At 38.3% G+C, this 18,196-nt stretch overlaps 1 protein-coding gene across 7 annotated transcripts in view; it reads left to right on the top strand.

Moving 5' to 3' along the window:
- LOC126188203 (endoribonuclease Dicer-like) overlaps positions 1-18,196 on the top strand; it is a 425,024-nt gene that overhangs the window by 237,427 nt on the left and 169,401 nt on the right. For all 7 annotated transcript variants that reach the window (XM_049929751.1, XM_049929747.1, XM_049929748.1 and 4 more), the window contains 4 exons: positions 1,445-1,574; positions 8,795-9,016; positions 11,710-11,886; positions 17,815-18,037. In XM_049929751.1, coding sequence (XP_049785708.1) covers positions 1,445-1,574; positions 8,795-9,016; positions 11,710-11,886; positions 17,815-18,037 — 752 coding nt within the window. The remainder of the gene's footprint in view (positions 1-1,444; positions 1,575-8,794; positions 9,017-11,709; positions 11,887-17,814; positions 18,038-18,196) is intronic.

Here is an 18,196-nt window from a genome sequence, read left to right as displayed (position 1 = left end):
CCCGCATACTGCCAACACCAGCAGTGCAAACTGGGATGTGATGCTCACACAGATATTGAACATCTCCTTGTGCCTCCAGTGGATATCGGTTACATACACATTGACCTCCTGGGACCTCTACCGTCTTCAGAAGGCTACAAGTATCTATTCATGGCAGTACACGGATGCGTGAGAAGTGCAGAAGCTATACCAGTCACAGATATATCCACCGAGACAGTTGCAAAAAATGCTTGTTGCAAATTGATTAGCACGCTTCAGCTGTCCTCCCCACATTACACTAGACTAGGGCTGCGCATTTTCCAAAGCCACCACACTACGAGCTACCATCATGCCAGCAATGGAATGGTTGAAATGGGGTATAGTATTATAAAGGCTGCTCTCGTTTGACCAAAAGAAGTGCATGGAAACACTTTCTCGGACAGCTTATAAATGGGACATCTGTAAGTCATTGTCTGAAATCCAAAGTGGTTTATGGGGAGTCACTGAGGATTGTGGCAAACTTCTTCACACCTGCACTAAAGTGGGTGGAACTGCCACAATTGGTACAGCCGATTCCTGAACATGTTGCAAAGCTCCAACGGCTACCCGTTTTGCACCACCGTGAACACAAAATTTTTGTACACAAAGCCTTGGCTGGCTGCTCCCATAGCATGCTGCATGCTGATTTAGTTCGAGCCCCTCTTCAGCCCTCATACACCAGACCTTTCCAAGTGATCCAACATAGACAGCACCTGTTAGACATTTTGCAGAATGTCAAATGCAGCAAGGTACCTGTAGAGAGGGAAACAAGTGTGGGTGATAAGTCGCCACCTTTGGACTGCATGTAGACAACCGAGGTTACGCAATGCCCTGATGCATTTATGCAGACCTCAGCTATGGGCTCAACTACCAACTGCTCACCTCTTGTCATACTTTTGACCACACCTATGGCTGCAACAGTACTGCAATCAACCATCCGCACAAGAACCAGATGAGCTATGTTCAAGTACCTCTATACTCAGGGCGCTCTGTGTTTTAGTATGGGGCTGTGTGGGGAAAAATGGTCAACCATATATAAGTTCTGTGAAAGTCTTGTTTATTCACTGCCTATTTTATTGTTCAAAATTTGATGCATTGATTTCCTTTCCTCAGTAAAAGTGATTATCATTATACCAACAATTAGTGTTGATATTAATTTGTGGGTATTTAAGTTCATCTGGAAGCCTTGTGTAACTGATTTATTATAAAACAATTTATATTATACATACAAATTGTACAATATTGTGATTTCTTGGATAAATACAATACATCGCTAGAATCATTTCGGGCTGTTGTTTAGCTCCAGTGCAATTGTGTGTGTCCCCTGTATTACCCATAAGTTGCCCAAAGGTTCTATTGAAAAACAAAATTTTGCCAAGCTGAGATGTAGCATTGATTCTAATTTACGGATATTTTTAATTTTCAGATACAGCAGCAAATTGCCTCACGACAGATATACTAATCTTGCCCCATTGTGGTATCTGTTGCTCAGGGGTGGAAAGTGTGTATGTTTTGTGCAGTTACCAGTGAACTCGGTGTTGAAAGTGAGCATAGAGGTAAAAGGATTTCTGCTTTAGAGAAAAATGTTGTTTTTAGTTACCCAGTTATATTAGAAAATATTGAGATTTCTTACAATGAACACATGTATGTTCTTTTAATAATAAGTTTATAACACTTAATTGTACAGCTTGACTTCATAAAAAAAGAAACATATTTATGGAAATGAATATTGAAATCCTGCAACCAGATAAGATGGCAATAAAAACATTCTCATTACTGACGGTAGGCAGGTAAAAGAAACAGTGTGTCAAAAATGACAGTTTTTAGGACTATAATTTTATTTCTTCGAAAAACAGGGTTGTGGGTTAGGGGAAATGACTGTTCAATAACTGAATGGGGAAGTCACCCTGCATCTGAGGGCTAGAGGGAATCTAATTTAAACTATAGGCAACAGTGGTAATAGAGGAATCGTCAGAGGTATCCTCACTTACTTTGCCATTATATAGTGTGTAACCAAATTCCCTTTCCTGACTTTGAGGGCTTGTAGTGGGGACCGAGATGGTTAAGTTTAGCATAGGAACTATTGTCTGGAAATGTGCTGTTTTCCCAGCAACAGCCAAAATACTGCAACACACATTGCTCTCTCATGCTTGCTGCTTCTCATCTGGGTTCACTTACAAGTAGGGCTCGATGTGATGACTGTTGATGTCAACACAGATCTGGTACCTATATACCATGTTCCGTTGCACACCATCACTAATCCCTGATCCTCCAGCAGCCGCCAAAGCCATAACACTTACAAGTAGGGCTCGATGTGATGACTGTTGATGTCAACACAGATCTGGTACCTATATACCATGTTCTGTTGCACACCATCACTAATCCCTGATCCTCCAGCAGCCGCCAAAGCCATAACACTTACAAGTAGGGCTCGATGTGATGACTGTTGATGTCAACACAGATATAGTACCTATATACCATGTTCTGTTGCACACCATCACTAATCCCTGATCCTCCAGCAGCCGCCAAAGCCATAACTGCACCCACAGGTCTTTCTTGGATGCCACAAGGGTCTCGTAAATCAAGGATTTACACACTGGTAGTAGTATAATGGGTTCAAGTCAGGAGAGCCTGCAGGCTAAGCAACCAGGCCACCATGATCTACCCACTGTTGCCCAAATCATTGGTACAGGTAGTCTCTGACACATGTGAAGGGGAGGTGGTATGCAGTCATGCTGGAACCACATTTTGATGCACTTTCAGTGGCATGTCTACCAAGAGCCCATGCACTACGCCGTCAAGGAACCGCAAGTACGCAACACCCATGAGGTATGGTGGAAGAAAGTGGGGGCCAGGAACCCTGCCCAGATATTCAGACCACATCATTCCTGAAGCCCATGGAGGCACGCAGCTTACGGGTTCTCATCAGCCCACACATGACTGTTGTGGGAATTGAGAAAACCTTCCCTGATGAACTTTGCTTCATCTGTGAATAGGATTTTCCGTCAAGAACCGCCTGCAGAAGTGAGCTAGTGAAACAAAATCCTGTACCTGCATTGCCTGTAGCTTCTGGGTGGTGGTGGTGGGTTGGTTTGTATTGGGTGTAGTTTGGTGATCCACATTCAGCCTACCTGCTATGTTTCTCTTACTCATCATCACCTCCTCCTCCAATGCCTGGAGTACAGCTTCTTCAGACTCGGGTGTGTGCATCACCATGGAGCATCACAGGTGGCCCTGTGAGACCAACTGACACACCACAGCAAAGAGGAATTGCGAAGGTGTGTGGCAGTGGGAAAATGCTCCACGTACATTTGATGCATTGAGGTTCCCATACGGTATGCCATGCTGGCGTATTCTGCAAACATGTAGTTCACTGTGGTCAACAACAATACATTAAAAATGAAATGTATGTACAGCTTGCATTCTGTACTGTAGTGAATGATTACTACTGTACAGTATGAACAAAGACCACAAAGCACAACAGCAAGTACATACAGCAGGTCACAAACAACTGAATGGTATGCAAACAAACCAGTAGAGGGCATAGAATGTCATGTTATTGGTGAATGCCATACATAACATCCTAGCCTGTGGCACCAAAAATATGGGAGGTTTGAACTTGTGTTGTAGTATTTTGCGTATAGTGGAAAAATGTCCTGTTTCCTGTCCTTAATTCCTTGACCATGTTGGTCTCCGCTACAAGGCCTCACTGTCTGTAAAGGGAATTTAGTTACACCTTGTATGTTTCTGAACACTGACTGAGTATTTGGAACAAATTGTGCCCTTGAGCAATAGATGGGAAATACTGTAATTTCATAAATAGTCTACTTGACAGAATTTTGCTATAAAACTATTGAGAAATTCTTCTCTGAAATTTATCTGAACATTTAACTCTAGAAACTGAGTTATGGGGGGAAATATATTAAGTTTATTGACAGAGAACAATCCAAACATAGGTTTTATCGGGCTTTAAATGGAATGTTATCTACTACAGCCTTGTTCAGTGATTTTCTGTTAGTTACTTAATTAGTTAGTGACATATTCTGTTAATCTTTTGCAACATTTTTTTTATCAACATGATGTGTATCAAGCTAATTATCACATTGTATATACACGATTTTTGCTACACAATTAAGAGTTACTAGATACTGCACTGGTATAAGTTGAGTGAGTAAGGACATACTAGTCTTTAATATAATTCGTGTAGTGATATACTTAAACCTAGCTTCTCAAATTGTTACCAGTTTTTTAAATTAAAGAATGGAAAATCCAAGATGGAATGTAAAAATATTGTGTAAAGGAAAGTTGCTACTCACCATAAGGCAGAGGTGCGACTCAGCATTTCCGTTATGTGATGAGATTTGTAAATTAAATATTCATTTATGGAACAGGAGGACTTGTCCAGAAGAAATGATTTTTCCTACAATTAAAATTTCCTTTGCTATTTGTCAAGATATTTTATGTTATTTGGAAATTAAAGATTTTCAGTAATGGTGGTGGTGGTGGTGGTGGTGGTAGTAGTAGTAAACATATGTCAGTTATATGGTCGTGCCTTAGAAATAAAGAAGGCAGTCTATTAAGGGGATGAGTAGAGGGTTTAGCACAAAATTTTGTTTAATGATAGGTAAAACAAAGGCAAAAATGATGAAGGTGTATGGTGAAAAGAGTAATGACTTGCTAAATAATCAAACATAAGGAAGACACATTGGTGGGAGATTTGAAAGAATTGTCCTACCTAGGAAGCAATACCACACAGGACGGCTTAAACAGAAAAGGTTTTTTTCTATGAAAGAAATCTGTTGGCACTGAACAAAGTGCTAGACTTGAGGAGTAAGCTACAGAATTTGTTTCTGTAAAGTACAACTGTGTGGAAGTGAAATAATCAAAATATGGACTGTCAAAACAGTAAAATAATAAACTTAAATAATTGAAATGCACTGCAAGAGGGTAATCTTCAGAAATTAAGTGGGCAGCTAAAATGAGAAAAGATGAGTTGTTAGAAAAAATATTGGAAAGCAATGAGTGAGTAGTCCTTATTATGAGAAGACCTTTTCAGCTGGCATCTGAAATGAGGAAAAATGTAGAAGTGGGAAAAAATTAGAAATTCTGACACTCATGAAGTATCTTCTTTTGTGTATGAAGAATACAGATCTATAAATAGTATGGCACCCTGTTAATTGGATGACTAATGGGAGGAAAAAAAAGAATAAGAAACTTCTTTGCTCCATAGTAAATATTAGGTGGCAGCTACATCTACTCTGAAAGGTTTATCAGGCTATTTTTGTCAGGTTATTATTGGCACTACATAACATATGTGCAGTGCTGTATGTTTCCTGTCTAAGTGAAGGTACACGTGATCACTGTGATTGTAAAATTCTTATTTTTGCGAAGCAAGCACTTAAAAAGTCTTCCGTATATATGCTCAACTTATATTTTATGCAACTTGTGTGCAGTGACATTTTAATTAATTATGGGCCCTGAGTAAGTTCTTCCAGGTAATTTGTTGAAGTAGGTTCAGACTGAAAAATTTGTAGCTGTTATGTGTCTTTTTTAGCTTAGCAAATGACTTGTTAATTGCATGTTTGTTTTTGTGTTAGGGTAATACTTAAGTTTCCTTTAACAAAAACAAGGCAGTTATATGTATACGGGCTAACTATTCTCATTATATTTTGTCTTTTCAAATTGGCAATGAAATGAAGAATAATGCTGGAAATAATCCTCTTCCCTTCTAGGGTTCCATATCTCAGTGGGTAAAAACTGAATTCTTTCAGGATCACTTTGTTATCTGCCTGCCTGTCTGTCTGTCCATCTGTCAGCCTGTTTGACTTTTCGACTTCTTCTCAGCAGTGGAGAGATGTATCAAGCTGAAATTTGTCACGTACTAAGTCTTCATCCCTTGTTGGTGTAAAAAAATTGAGCTTCTAAGTCAGTGCAGTCAACAGATACAACCATTTATGTTACACGTTTTGATACTCGCAAACTACCTCATCAAAACCTATAGGGTACCGTATTTACTCGAATCTAAGCCGCACTTTTTTTCCGGTTTTTGTAATCCAAAAAACCGCCTGCGGCTTAGAATCGAGTGCAAAGCAAACGGAAGTTCTGAAAAATGTTGGTAGGTGCCGCCACAATTAACTTCTGCCGTCGCATATGTATGTAGTGCTACACTGGCATCCTTTGTAGGCACAAAGATAAATACTGGCGCCAAAACCTCTGCGTCAGTAAATAAAATTAAAAAAAAAAAAAAAAAATTGGAAGACAAGCTTTTTTTCTCCGTCCGAGTTTCGACCACTGCAATTTCATACATTATCCAACGAATTAAATACAAATTCCGTATTGTTCATCTTCGAATGTAGCAGAATTTCAATGTACTACGAAAGTCCGACTGGCAAGACTGGGATTTTTGTCAATATGGCCAACTCTACGTTCTGAATTTTTTCCTACCTGTGAGAAGAGATCGTTGCTAATAGGAACCTGATGAAATGTGAATCACATGCAGTATTCTCTTCACCAAAAGAATAATACGAATATAAACATTTTGCCATGTATTCTTTCGTGTTTGTTTCTATCTCATTTAAATCCTGTCTGCCTAATAAACTACGAAACTAGAGTGAGACAACAGCAAACGCGGAAGAATATACGTATCGTGTCATTATATTCGTATTACTCTTATGCCTAGTAGTGATACAGTCAGAAATGAAGCATGGTAACTGACTAGATTTTTAAATCGAAGATGACTAATTTCTGTGCAGAATTTGATGTACTACAGAAGCGGCCGCAAAGACTTGCAAACGGAGAAAATATTTCGCCAAACTCTCGTTCAGAACATGTTCTATCATACGCAGTCTATTATTTGGTTCTTGTTGATCATTATCAAAGAAAGCAGCAGTGTAAGTAACTACAAATAGCAGTCTCTTGCCATTGCTTCACTAATGAGACGATATCAGAATGCGACAAACAATGCATGACACAATATAGTAATGCATTTTCAGCTTAGAGTGACTGACGTAAACACCTATAACACAGAAAATGGCACTTACCAGATCAAAGCAAAATAAGCAATCGATTCAAACCAGACGAAGCACGTGAAAAAGGAAGAGTATCCGTGTAAATACGGACGGAGCACCTGACGCATAGCAATGGCTACCTGGTAAAGCTTCCAACTGCTAAGCTTACGACTCGAACCAAACTACTGTAGCTGTATCGTCATTCATTCGACCTAAATTGTGTCTCATATTACAATGGACCAACTTTGTTTCGATTTGGAGATGCGGCCTAAAACTTTTCTCTCCCCTTGAATATCGAGTCTAAAATTTCAGGTGCGGCTTAGATTTGGGAATTTTTTCTTCCCTTTATTTCGAACCTCATTTTTCAGGTGCGGCTTAGATTCGAGTAAATACGGTACTTTCCGCTGACCTAGAAATGTAAAATTTGGCAAGAAGCAAGGTTTTGTGAGTACAAGTAAGAGAAAAATCAGAAAATGGTTAATCTGTAATTATATCACACAGTGTTTTTCAATCAGACTGTCTGTCTGTCCATCTGTTAACAACCTTTTTGCTTAGGAACTGCAACAGCAAATGAGAAATCACACAAAAAATTTAAACATATAACAGGCAAAGATTGTCGAGATTCTTGATTCTCCGGATGGAGAGTATCAGGCTACTCTGACAGTATTAGAAACGTACATCCTCAGTGGACAGATTGCTTTCCTGTGAAAAGATAATGTAATGAATAGCAAAAAGGGGAGTCAACATTAACAATGGTTGCATATTTAATACAATTTATTACGCAGCGCTTTGATAGAAGAAAGGTAATGTTTGGAGCTTTTCTTGACTTCTCCAAGGCATTTGTCAAAATCACACAGTCTTGCTGAAGAATTAAAGAATTTGTGTATTATACATAAAACAAGGGAAAGGCAACCACACCTATAGCAGGTCGATGCTTTGGGCACAGGAACACACAACAGAAAACAGAATTCACACTAGCTTTCAAGCACTAGCTCTTTTCCCAGTGATCACATACACACATTCACACACACAACCGCACTGACCCCAAAATGCTCACTACCGTGGCTGTGTGTGTGTGTGTGTGTGTGTGTGTGTGTGTGTGTGTGTGTGTGTGTGTGTGTGCTGTTGCTAGAAAAAGAGCTAGTGCTCTTAAGCTAGTGTGATACATATTGCTCCATCCAAGAATTGTGGTATTTTTATGCATACTGCAGGCTGTACAGCATTGTATCAGGGCAACTAGAGACACTGCTTAACTATTGAACTTATGTTGATCAGAAGTTAAAAACATAAAATGTTCATATCTTGTTCAGTTTATTTCTTAACAGTGTAAAAGCAGATGAAAATGAAAAGAAGATATTGTTTGCAGATGATACGGCTGTCCTGAAAGTAACTAAGAATTTTGAGGCACTTGAGAAAAACATTTTCATATCTGTAAGTAGTAAAGCACAATGGCTCATGATTAATCATATGTAAAACAAATCACATAGTTTCCAACAATAAGCAAACAGGAATACACGGATGAAATGACTAGAAGAGATGTGCTAACACAATCTTTTTGAAGCATGCAATATGGCGTCAGAGTATGAAGAAACTTATACCAACGTAGGAATTAGAATAATATTCTTTCTAGAAAAGTCAGTTTGAGCCATATTGAGAAAGAAAGAAAAAGAATCTTGTAGAAATAGTTTTAAGATATCTTAGCTTCTCTACAAATATAAATATTTAATTCCATTTGTACAGCAGTAACGGTTCATATGGTTTTATTTCAGGGTGAACCCCAGAAAAATAAAAGATTAGCAAAACAGTCAGCAGCTATAGAAGCTGTGAAGCGACTGCATGAATGTGGTGAACTTGATGATGACATGGTCCCAAGACCAAGTGAATACATTGTCTACCATGAGAAACTGTTTCCATATCTTACAAAAGAGCCAATCGGTGGCTCTTCACCACAGCAAGGATCAAGGCAACGTAAACAATTATACGTTAAAAGGGTATAGTCATGCATTTCTTTTTCAGTTCCATAGACGTAAGTCTTGCACAGGGTGTGGCAAGTAAAATGGGCCTGTAAAGTCAACACATAAACATAAAATGAAATGTAATGTATCTGATATGATTACTCATCTTCACAATAGGTGCTGAAAGTGTCCTCTGCCCACTTCAGCACACCTGTGAGCATGCTTGTGGAAAATCATATATACTCTTGGCAGTTGTTCTGTTGTGATGCTATGGATGACAGCCTGGATCCTGGTCTTGACTTCTTCAATTGCTTGGGGATTTATTTCATATACTTGTACCTTTAACAGTCCTCATAAGTAAAAGTCACTAGTGGACATCGTCTGGTGACCGAGGAGGCCCACAAGCCTTTGCTGATTGTCCTCTGGTATAAATATCTCATGAACATGGGACAATGATGCAGCTGATGCGTGGCATGTTTCATCATCCTGTTGAAAGTAACATAACTGACGCTCCTCCTCTGTCAAGTTTGAATAAAACTCCTCCAGAATTCCCGAATACACATTTGAATCTGTCATCTCGGAGAATATGGCCCCCAAAACGACTGTGGTGGAAATGACACACTAAACACCAATCTTTTCGTCATGTACGGATACCTGGTGGATCATTTGTGGATTTTCTTTCAACCAGTACTGGTTGTTTTGGAAATGTATGTACTCAGACAGTTGGTGCCTTTGCAAGACACCACTGGCAACATTTTTCAACAGCCATGAACAGAAACCCCCTCTCTTCTACAGGTCAGGCTCCTTCAGTTCTTGCACAACTCTCACCCGGTGCACTTTTAACTTCGGTGCCCTTAAAACATGTCTGCAACTTCTCTCACTCCCATGAACCTGTTGATTGAATCTCATGGTTGACTTAAGAGATGTGCAGACAGAAAGTTGTCTATTCCCGAGAGCATTTCGAACCGATCCTGTATACCGCTTTTTTTCAATCAGTAACTGTATGGTGCTTGATACCATTACAGAACATCGTGGAAATTTCTCTTGAAACAAATTCTTTGTTTTTTTTTTTTCAAAAGATCCAGTGCAAATGAATGCTTCAACAGTGGCCACACACTTGGGTAACTAGTACAACATTGTCACACACTCGCAATAACCCCGCTTTACACAATGAGGCCTTACTCTCAACTGGCTGCCGCTGCCTTACATGACAGCAAAGTTCCACGCAGTATTGATACATCAGAGGAAATTGCTAGTTTGTTTGGATGGTGTTTCTAGTTTTCCATTACTGTTGACGCGTGCACACTGGAACACACTGGAAAGACTACAGGTTGTGGAGAAACCAGTAATTTAAGCAAAGCAAAAAGCTACTGATGAAGGCGAAATGTGCAAGAAATATTGGCTTGGAAATGTAATTTGTCCTTTATTGCTACTGAAAAATTTAAATTAGCTTCAAGTATTGACGATAAAAATATTATTCTGTTAGTTGCCAATCTCTTGATAGGCCATGGGTGCTAAAAAGCTTGGACTACATATTGTGTTTCTCAGTACATGATGGAAGTCAAGAATTTTGCACAGTATGCAGTTAAGTTAGTAAATATGCTTTTCAGATGTATTTGCCATCTATTCTTGAAGTGCAGTGCTATTAGCTATTCATGATAAACAGTTCTTTCTACAGGAACATGACAATAACTATCAAAAGAAATGTCAACTTGGCAGTTCAGAATATGAATGCATTATCTATCATAATCTTTGTTGCTTCTCTCTGAAACGATCTCAGAAGTGTTCAAATGTGGCTTTGCTCCAGGGACAATGCATTACTCCAGCCTGTGCACAGACACCCATACAGGTACTTCCCATTGCAAAGTTGCTGCAATTGCCATTCCCACTTCAAGACGCATGTCGTCCTCCGATATAACTTGCCACATGAAAATACATAGCAAAATCTCACAATATTTGTGCCCTAATTTAATTCATACATTGCAGTATGTGAAGTGTAGATAAGATATTGAAGATTTATTTAAAATTGAGAGCAGAACGCGTATCTCGTTTTCTTCTTCAGTTATTGATTTTTATATCCACCGGACAGTTGCATGCAGCATGCCCATTTCTGTCCGTTTGAATCGTAATTACTTGGTTATAACAATTATCTCATTCCACAAAAGATTTTTTTGCAAATGATTTCATGCAAAGAGGAACATGTTGTGTGATAAATTCATGAAACTTTTTTATTCACCAACATATAGAAGTAACTTGTCCACACCAGTGGGTGGTCGATGACTCAGGATGCATAAAGACATCAGTAGCACTGTAGGAAAACTGAAGCAGCATCCGTATACATGTCCGCAGCAGTGGTGAAAGTGTTAAAGTTCTGAATAAATGATGGTTTACTGCAGAAGATAAGACAGAAATTAAATAGATCACTTACAGTTTATTTGAATCTTCATCAATGAAATTCATGTTGTACTGCGTTTCTAAAGGAAATGTAAGAATGAAAGGAAATATTTTTCACCTCAACTGCTTTGAGTTAAGAACCTAGGAACTGTTGATTCTTCCCTGTAGTTTGCTGTAACAATATAGTAATGTATGCACACTTTCTGTTTTTTTTCCATGGTGAAATGTTTTAATTTATTTTTTGTTTCTTTTTTCCTAGAGTTTCTAACACCTCAGTAATGTAGACTGTAGCTTTACATAATTTTAATTTCTGAAGTTTTCTGCTCTTATTGCAGTGTCCTTTAATGTACAGTGACTGTAGACCCCAGGAATTACAGATTACATATTTACACATCATTGAAATAGAAGCAAATTATCCAAAACCACCTGAAGACAGTGATGACATGATTTTGTATGATATGTTCAATAAAGAGGAACACTTCGGGATATTGTCATCCAAAGAAATTCCACAGGTTTGATTTTACTTTTAGTGCTTTTCTTATTCTTTTTGATGCTAGAATTTAGTGTAGATTAAGTTACTCAATTTTTTTTTTCAGTTACTGGTCATGTGTAAAATAAAACCTTGAGGCTATTACTTGATGGGGGATACAACATATGATAAATTGGATACACATTAAATTTGAAGTTGGAAGAAAAGACTAACCCTTAAATTATATAACTTAATAAATCCTCATATGGGTTACACAGAGACATGACTTGCTGGCTATGTTGGTGAATGTCAGATTACACATACTAAGTTCTGACCGTCAATCCTCGCTTCTTCCTTGTATTTTTTTTCTGATTTCATTACTTCTTTTACTTCTGATAGGGACTTGTTGATGTGAAAAGTGCCAAGCTGCACTGTAGTTTGGAATCCATGGTAAATGAAACTATATAGTTTCAGAAACTGTATCAAGTCTCAAACTTATATGATTTACATATGCAGGATGCAGGCTGAAGCGATAAATGAAAATTTGTACCATGGCTGCGATTCAAACCCGGGTCTCCTGCTCACTATGCAGATGCGATAACCATTACACCACCCTGGCACAGTGGCTTTGTTAAACTGCCAGGACTACTCTAGCATGCCTCCCTCTTCAATCCAAATTCCCACTCTTGACTCTACTGATTAGGTATCATCCTAAACTCGAACAGCATTGCAGAAGCTCTCCATCTGTTTTTAATAGCACATTAGCATCAAATTAAATGGGGATCCTGCCAGAACCCATGTGTAGGTGGTTTAATCAAATGAAACAATACGGTTCCAGAGACCTTTACAAGTCTCAAACATCCATGATGTATATGTGCAGGCTGAAGCTATTCTCAACTATTAGAATCATATCCTAATCAAATTCTAGTGGTTGTCCAGTGATTTTTAGCATTGTATCCTTAGATAATCCAAGTGCAGTAAAATACCAAGACAGATCCAATTTGTGTGCTTTTATACAAGAGGCATAGTGGCTAGCACATCTGCCTAGTGCACAGAAGACCCAGGTTTGAATTCTGGACTTGGTACAAATTTTCATTTGTTGCCCCAGTCTGCATATACTAGATCTGTTCAAAAACTTCTGGAACTTTGTCGACAAAATTTTTCTTTCCTTACCTTTTGCTTACTGCGCATGGTCTCCTTCAAAATAGTCTCCTCCACAATTGATACACCGCTCTTAACTCTGTTCCCACTTCAGGGAGAAGTCCTGGTACACCACTTGCTGGATAGCGGAGTGCCTTCTGAGAATTTTCTTTTATCTCATCTATCATTGCAAATCTTTGTCCTTGCAGTGGTGTTTTCAATTGTGGGGGGGGGGGGGGGGGAGGGGGGGGGGGAAATCTGCAGGGGCCTGGTCTGGAGAGTACGGAGGATGAGGCAGCACAGTGATTTTGTTTTTTGTACAATAGTCAAGCACCAACAGGGATGAATATGCAGATGCGTTGTCATGATGCAAGAGCCACTTTTCATGCTGTTTCCTACTCACATTTTCTCGCAAGCATCACAACATGCCCTAATAGTACCATCGCTTAACAGTTTGTCCCTGTTTCACGTATTCATGCTGAACAAATTCTTCAAAGTCAAAGAAAACTTACCAGCTTTGATATTTGACCTAACCTGATGAGATTTTTTTGGTCTAGAAGAATCTTGCCCAACCCATTATGAAGACTGAACCTTTGTCTGAATATCATAATCATAGACCAACACCTCATCACCAGTTATGATTCTCTTGAGAAACATTCTCATTCGCGTGATCCAAAAGCTGTTCAAAGATTGCAAGGCGAAAGTCTTTCTCGTCTTGACTCATGAGCCATGGGACGAACTTGACGGCAATATGATGCATTCCGAGGTGATGTGACAGGATTTCGTTACTTGATCCAACTGAAATGTTACATTCTTCTGCAATCTCTCGGTCAGTCTTCGATTGGCATACACAGTTTCATTGGCATACCTGCACAAGTGTTGTTGGTAGACATCGAAGGTTGTCCTGAATAAGGGTCATCCTTAACTTCCATTCAGCCATTTTAAAACTGTGCTAGCCATTTGTAACACCTAATAAGGCTTAAGCACTCATCACCATAGGCTTCCTGCATCATTTGATGTGTCTCTGTAAAGGGTTTCATGCAAAATTTAATGCAGACACATTACTCTTCTAGCTTGAAATTCGCAAACTGTTTAACACAACATTCTACTCAATAGAGTGCTGAACAATAACTAACAGGCTTACAACAGTGAAACTTCTGGCAGTTAAATATTTAACACGGGTGTGTGCAGGGATGCCAACTGCATTTCACACCTACACACCATTCGTGTGAAATTATGAATGTTCCAGAATTTTTTAAACAGACCTCAATATACACCATGTTACACAATTTGTCACCCTCTAACCAGATGAGTAAGTCAATTGGAAGGTCAGAGGAAGGCAAGGGCATACTGCTTCCAATAGAACCAGTAAAGCATTGTGTTGTTCAAACCAACCTTCAGTTTAAGGACAGCCTTATCGTACAAAACAACAATTTAAATGCTACATAAAACAATTAGAAAATCAAAATTAATGCGTAATGGTGAATACATATTATATAATTTAACAGATAAAGTAAGGGTGTTTGAAATGTCACAGAAAATAAAAAACAAATTGTTGCAAACGGTTCATCATGTAAAAATACAACACAGTCAGATGCAAATAAAAATTTTATATGCCATTAAAAGCAATGGGCACATAAATAACTTCCTTGCTGGTGGTGCGGAAAATATGAAAAGGTCAAAAATTAATAAAAATAGTCAATGTGACAACTATAAAAGAAACACATGTAGTTAGTCAATGCAGATCAGTACTGCCACATAAAATGAAGTAGCAAATGGAATAAAATAATTTAAAAGTTTATACTCTGCAGGCATTGATAGTATTACCACGACGACACTCTGCGATTACTCATTTGAAGCAGTCAGTTTTACTTAGCTGAAGGTAATTCCAATTTATAGAAAAGTGAGAGCATGAACATAAATTACTACATTCATATTACTGCATGATTATTTCATGCATTCCAAATTTATGCATGACGAACTTATGTAATTTAAAAACAAACATAAAATCTTATGTAAGAAATAAATTGGATTCATAAATGAGAGGTCATTGATAACTGCTGTTCAAGAGTGCATTAACTGCATGCTAAACCCATAAGATAAAAGAGAAATAATATGAATATTAATGGACTTTGACATTTTTCATGATCAAAGGTTTTGATAAGATTTTTCTGATCAAGTTTGAAAAGTATGGCGTTAGAGACTTGTCCAACAGAGGGGCCATTTCTTTTCCAAGTAATCTTCAAACAGTTGAGCATTAATTACTCCAATGTAAAACTTAAAATATATAGTCATTAAATATTTGTGAGAGTATAATCTAAAAATATATAGTATGTACAACAGGCAGTAATGGGGCACCATTTCTTCCTTTGCGTATAAATAATCTGAATTTAAATGTGGACCCACATCTGCTACAAGATAAATCTAAAGAATAATCATCATGGTCTGTAAACATGTCATAAAATAATTTTTAGATGAGTACAGAGTAATCTACAGTCAATAAAAAGTAAGCAGCTAACCATGGAAAAATCCAGGGTTCAGTCCCCAGTCGGTCCTAATATTTTTTCTGTTATTTTCTTCACTGATAATGTTTTGTTAACAGAAAGAAATGCCAAAACACAACATTGTAGAGAGCCCATATTAAGCTGTAGGTTCCCTTATAATTGTCTGAGTAAGTAGGATCAAGGTTGAAAGAAGACAGTGGCATACCACCTTCAGTAGGATCATGTTCTGTATAGCACTGTGATGTTCAACCTTAGAAGATAGTATTTTATTAATATTTAAAGTAAAGCTGTTTCTGTAGAATTTCACTGTATTAAAAACAAGGGTCTTTTTATCCAAAGTATCTCTAAAACATTTTCAGCCAATTGTAAACAAACGGTACAGAAACAAAATTCTCCTGACTCAATAATTGAACAATTTGCTGACATTTGTATGCTCACGTCTGTTGCCCAGCACCATCTGGTGAATAGTGAGCTACACTCATATGACAGTTTCTCACATGTTTGGTGCTTCAGAGATATTTTTTGTGTATTACTGCTTATAATATATTTCTATAGTTGAGCGTTTATTGTTGATCTGTGACAAATCCATCGAACTTGAACTTTTCATTAAATTTTAAGTTCATACCTTTAGTGTATACATGTGACTGATTTATATTCATTCATGTGTAAAACACACAGAAAGAAGTTGTGCTACTTTTGTTAATTGCTCTGACACTTTTGTGCACTCTTCTCTGGTGCAGGAGTGGGAGGGTTGAAGGATTCCTCTTATTTCAGTTCATGTCAATTGACTTTGCTAATACCCTCCAGTGGTACCCAGATTAATGTATTTGTACTATAACTGGGTCAACAGAAGCGTCCGATCTTACCCGTCGGCTTTGACCCGTGACGTAAGCGTGTTGTGTGTGACGTCATTACGGCGCGGAGTTTGATTTGCGATTGTGGCGTGTTTGTAGATGTCTTGTTTTTGTTTGTCGTGCTCTCTGGTGGTGTGTTCATGGTTTTCGTTTGTTTCGTGTGGTGGGGTCAGTTTTCTGTTGCTCAGGTGTTGGATTTGAAGCGGAATTTCTATTAGTGAGTTAATGGTTAATTTAATGCTCATTGCTGTACGTCGGGTGAGTTTGTTATTGAGTGTATTTGGTTGTGGTTCGGTTGATCTGTAGCGTAGCCCTGAATACGAGGTTAGGTTGGGAGTTTTTTTTTGGAATGCGGCCGCGGCAGCGGCCGCCTATGATTCGAAAATATTGATTTGACACTAATGAACATGTATACGTAATATGAAGCAATTTGATGAACATATTGATCTGTAGCGTAGCCCACTTGAGGTTAGGTTGGGAGTTTTTTTTTTGGAATGCGGCCGCGGCAGCGGCCGCCTATGATTCGAAAATATTGATTTGACACTAATGAACATGTATACGTAATATGAAGCAATTTGATGAACATATTGATCTGTAGCGTAGCCCACTTGAGGTTAGGTTGGGAGTTTTTTTTTGGAATGCGGCCGCGGCAGCGGCCGCCTATGATTCGAAAATATTGATTTGACACTAATGAAGCCTGTGGGGGGATGGGGGGGCACTGCAGACTCCCCCCACCGCATAACGACACATGATGATCAAATTTTGAAAAAAAATGAAAAATTTTTTCCGTACCTGCTAAACTGCATAAGTGCCGATGTATGTAGGTGTAAGGGAAGCTTTCGTTTCTTAGTTTTCTATTGGGGGATGTGATCGGTAGGTTCTGTTGAGCTATATAGGTTAAGGGAAGTGTCCGATTATGGATAGGAATGTGTTTTTTGGTATTTGGTCAGTTTTGTGATGTTGATTTATTTCGTTGTTTTGCGTGGTTTTGAATGGCGGTCGGTGGCTACATTTCTGTATATTTAGTTTCTCCGCACCCAAAAACCCCTAATTTCCCACGCTTGTCCCGTTACAGTCATTAGGCTTTTTGTGAAACTTGTGTATTTCAGTGTTTACAATACGTATGCGATGTTTTTATATCCGCCATATTGGAATTGTTTATAGTCGTTTCCGCGGTATTTGTGACGTCATGGGTCAAAGCCGACGGGTAAGATCGGACGCTTCTGTATTTCCCTATAACTGTACGGAAAAGGAAGTATTCACAGTTCCAGGTTTTGATGAGGGTGAATGTGTGCACAAATATACCAAAGAATGTGCTTCTAACAAAGATTTTATGACTCATTTCATCATTGTAATCATCTTCACCATCACCGCCATCATCATCAGTAATAAGGTGTTTGTGATTGTATTGTTAGTTGTAATAAGGGAAATGGGGTAAACATTTCATCTAAGGGTAAATTGTTCTCATTTCAGGACTTTCTATTTCCATTATATTCTTCAGAAGGGAAACTCAAAGTAACACTGAAGAACACTCACAAACTGTACACATTAAGTAAAGAGGAAATATGTCATTGTGAAGAATTCCATCAGTTTATTTTTCGTAAGGTGCTGAACATTGTAAAGCCCTTCATGTGTGTCGACCAGGAAAGAAGAGATCATTCGTATTTGATTGTGCCTGTCAGAAAATCAGAAAATGGTGAGTTTCATAAAAACCTTTTAACACACACACACTTTTGTATTCAGTAGATGTCTTAGTGAAAGTACATAAACAGGCTCTTTTTTTTTTTTTAGATATCCCATATTTTTACAGGAGATAGCACTGTACAAAACTATGAAAAAGTCATATAAACACACA

The sequence above is a fragment of the Schistocerca cancellata genome, chromosome 5 (assembly GCF_023864275.1).
Source record: "Schistocerca cancellata isolate TAMUIC-IGC-003103 chromosome 5, iqSchCanc2.1, whole genome shotgun sequence".
Taxonomy (NCBI): domain Eukaryota; kingdom Metazoa; phylum Arthropoda; class Insecta; order Orthoptera; family Acrididae; genus Schistocerca; species Schistocerca cancellata.
Note: the sequence above shows the minus strand (reverse complement) of the source record. Positions and strands in the feature narration are given on the sequence as shown.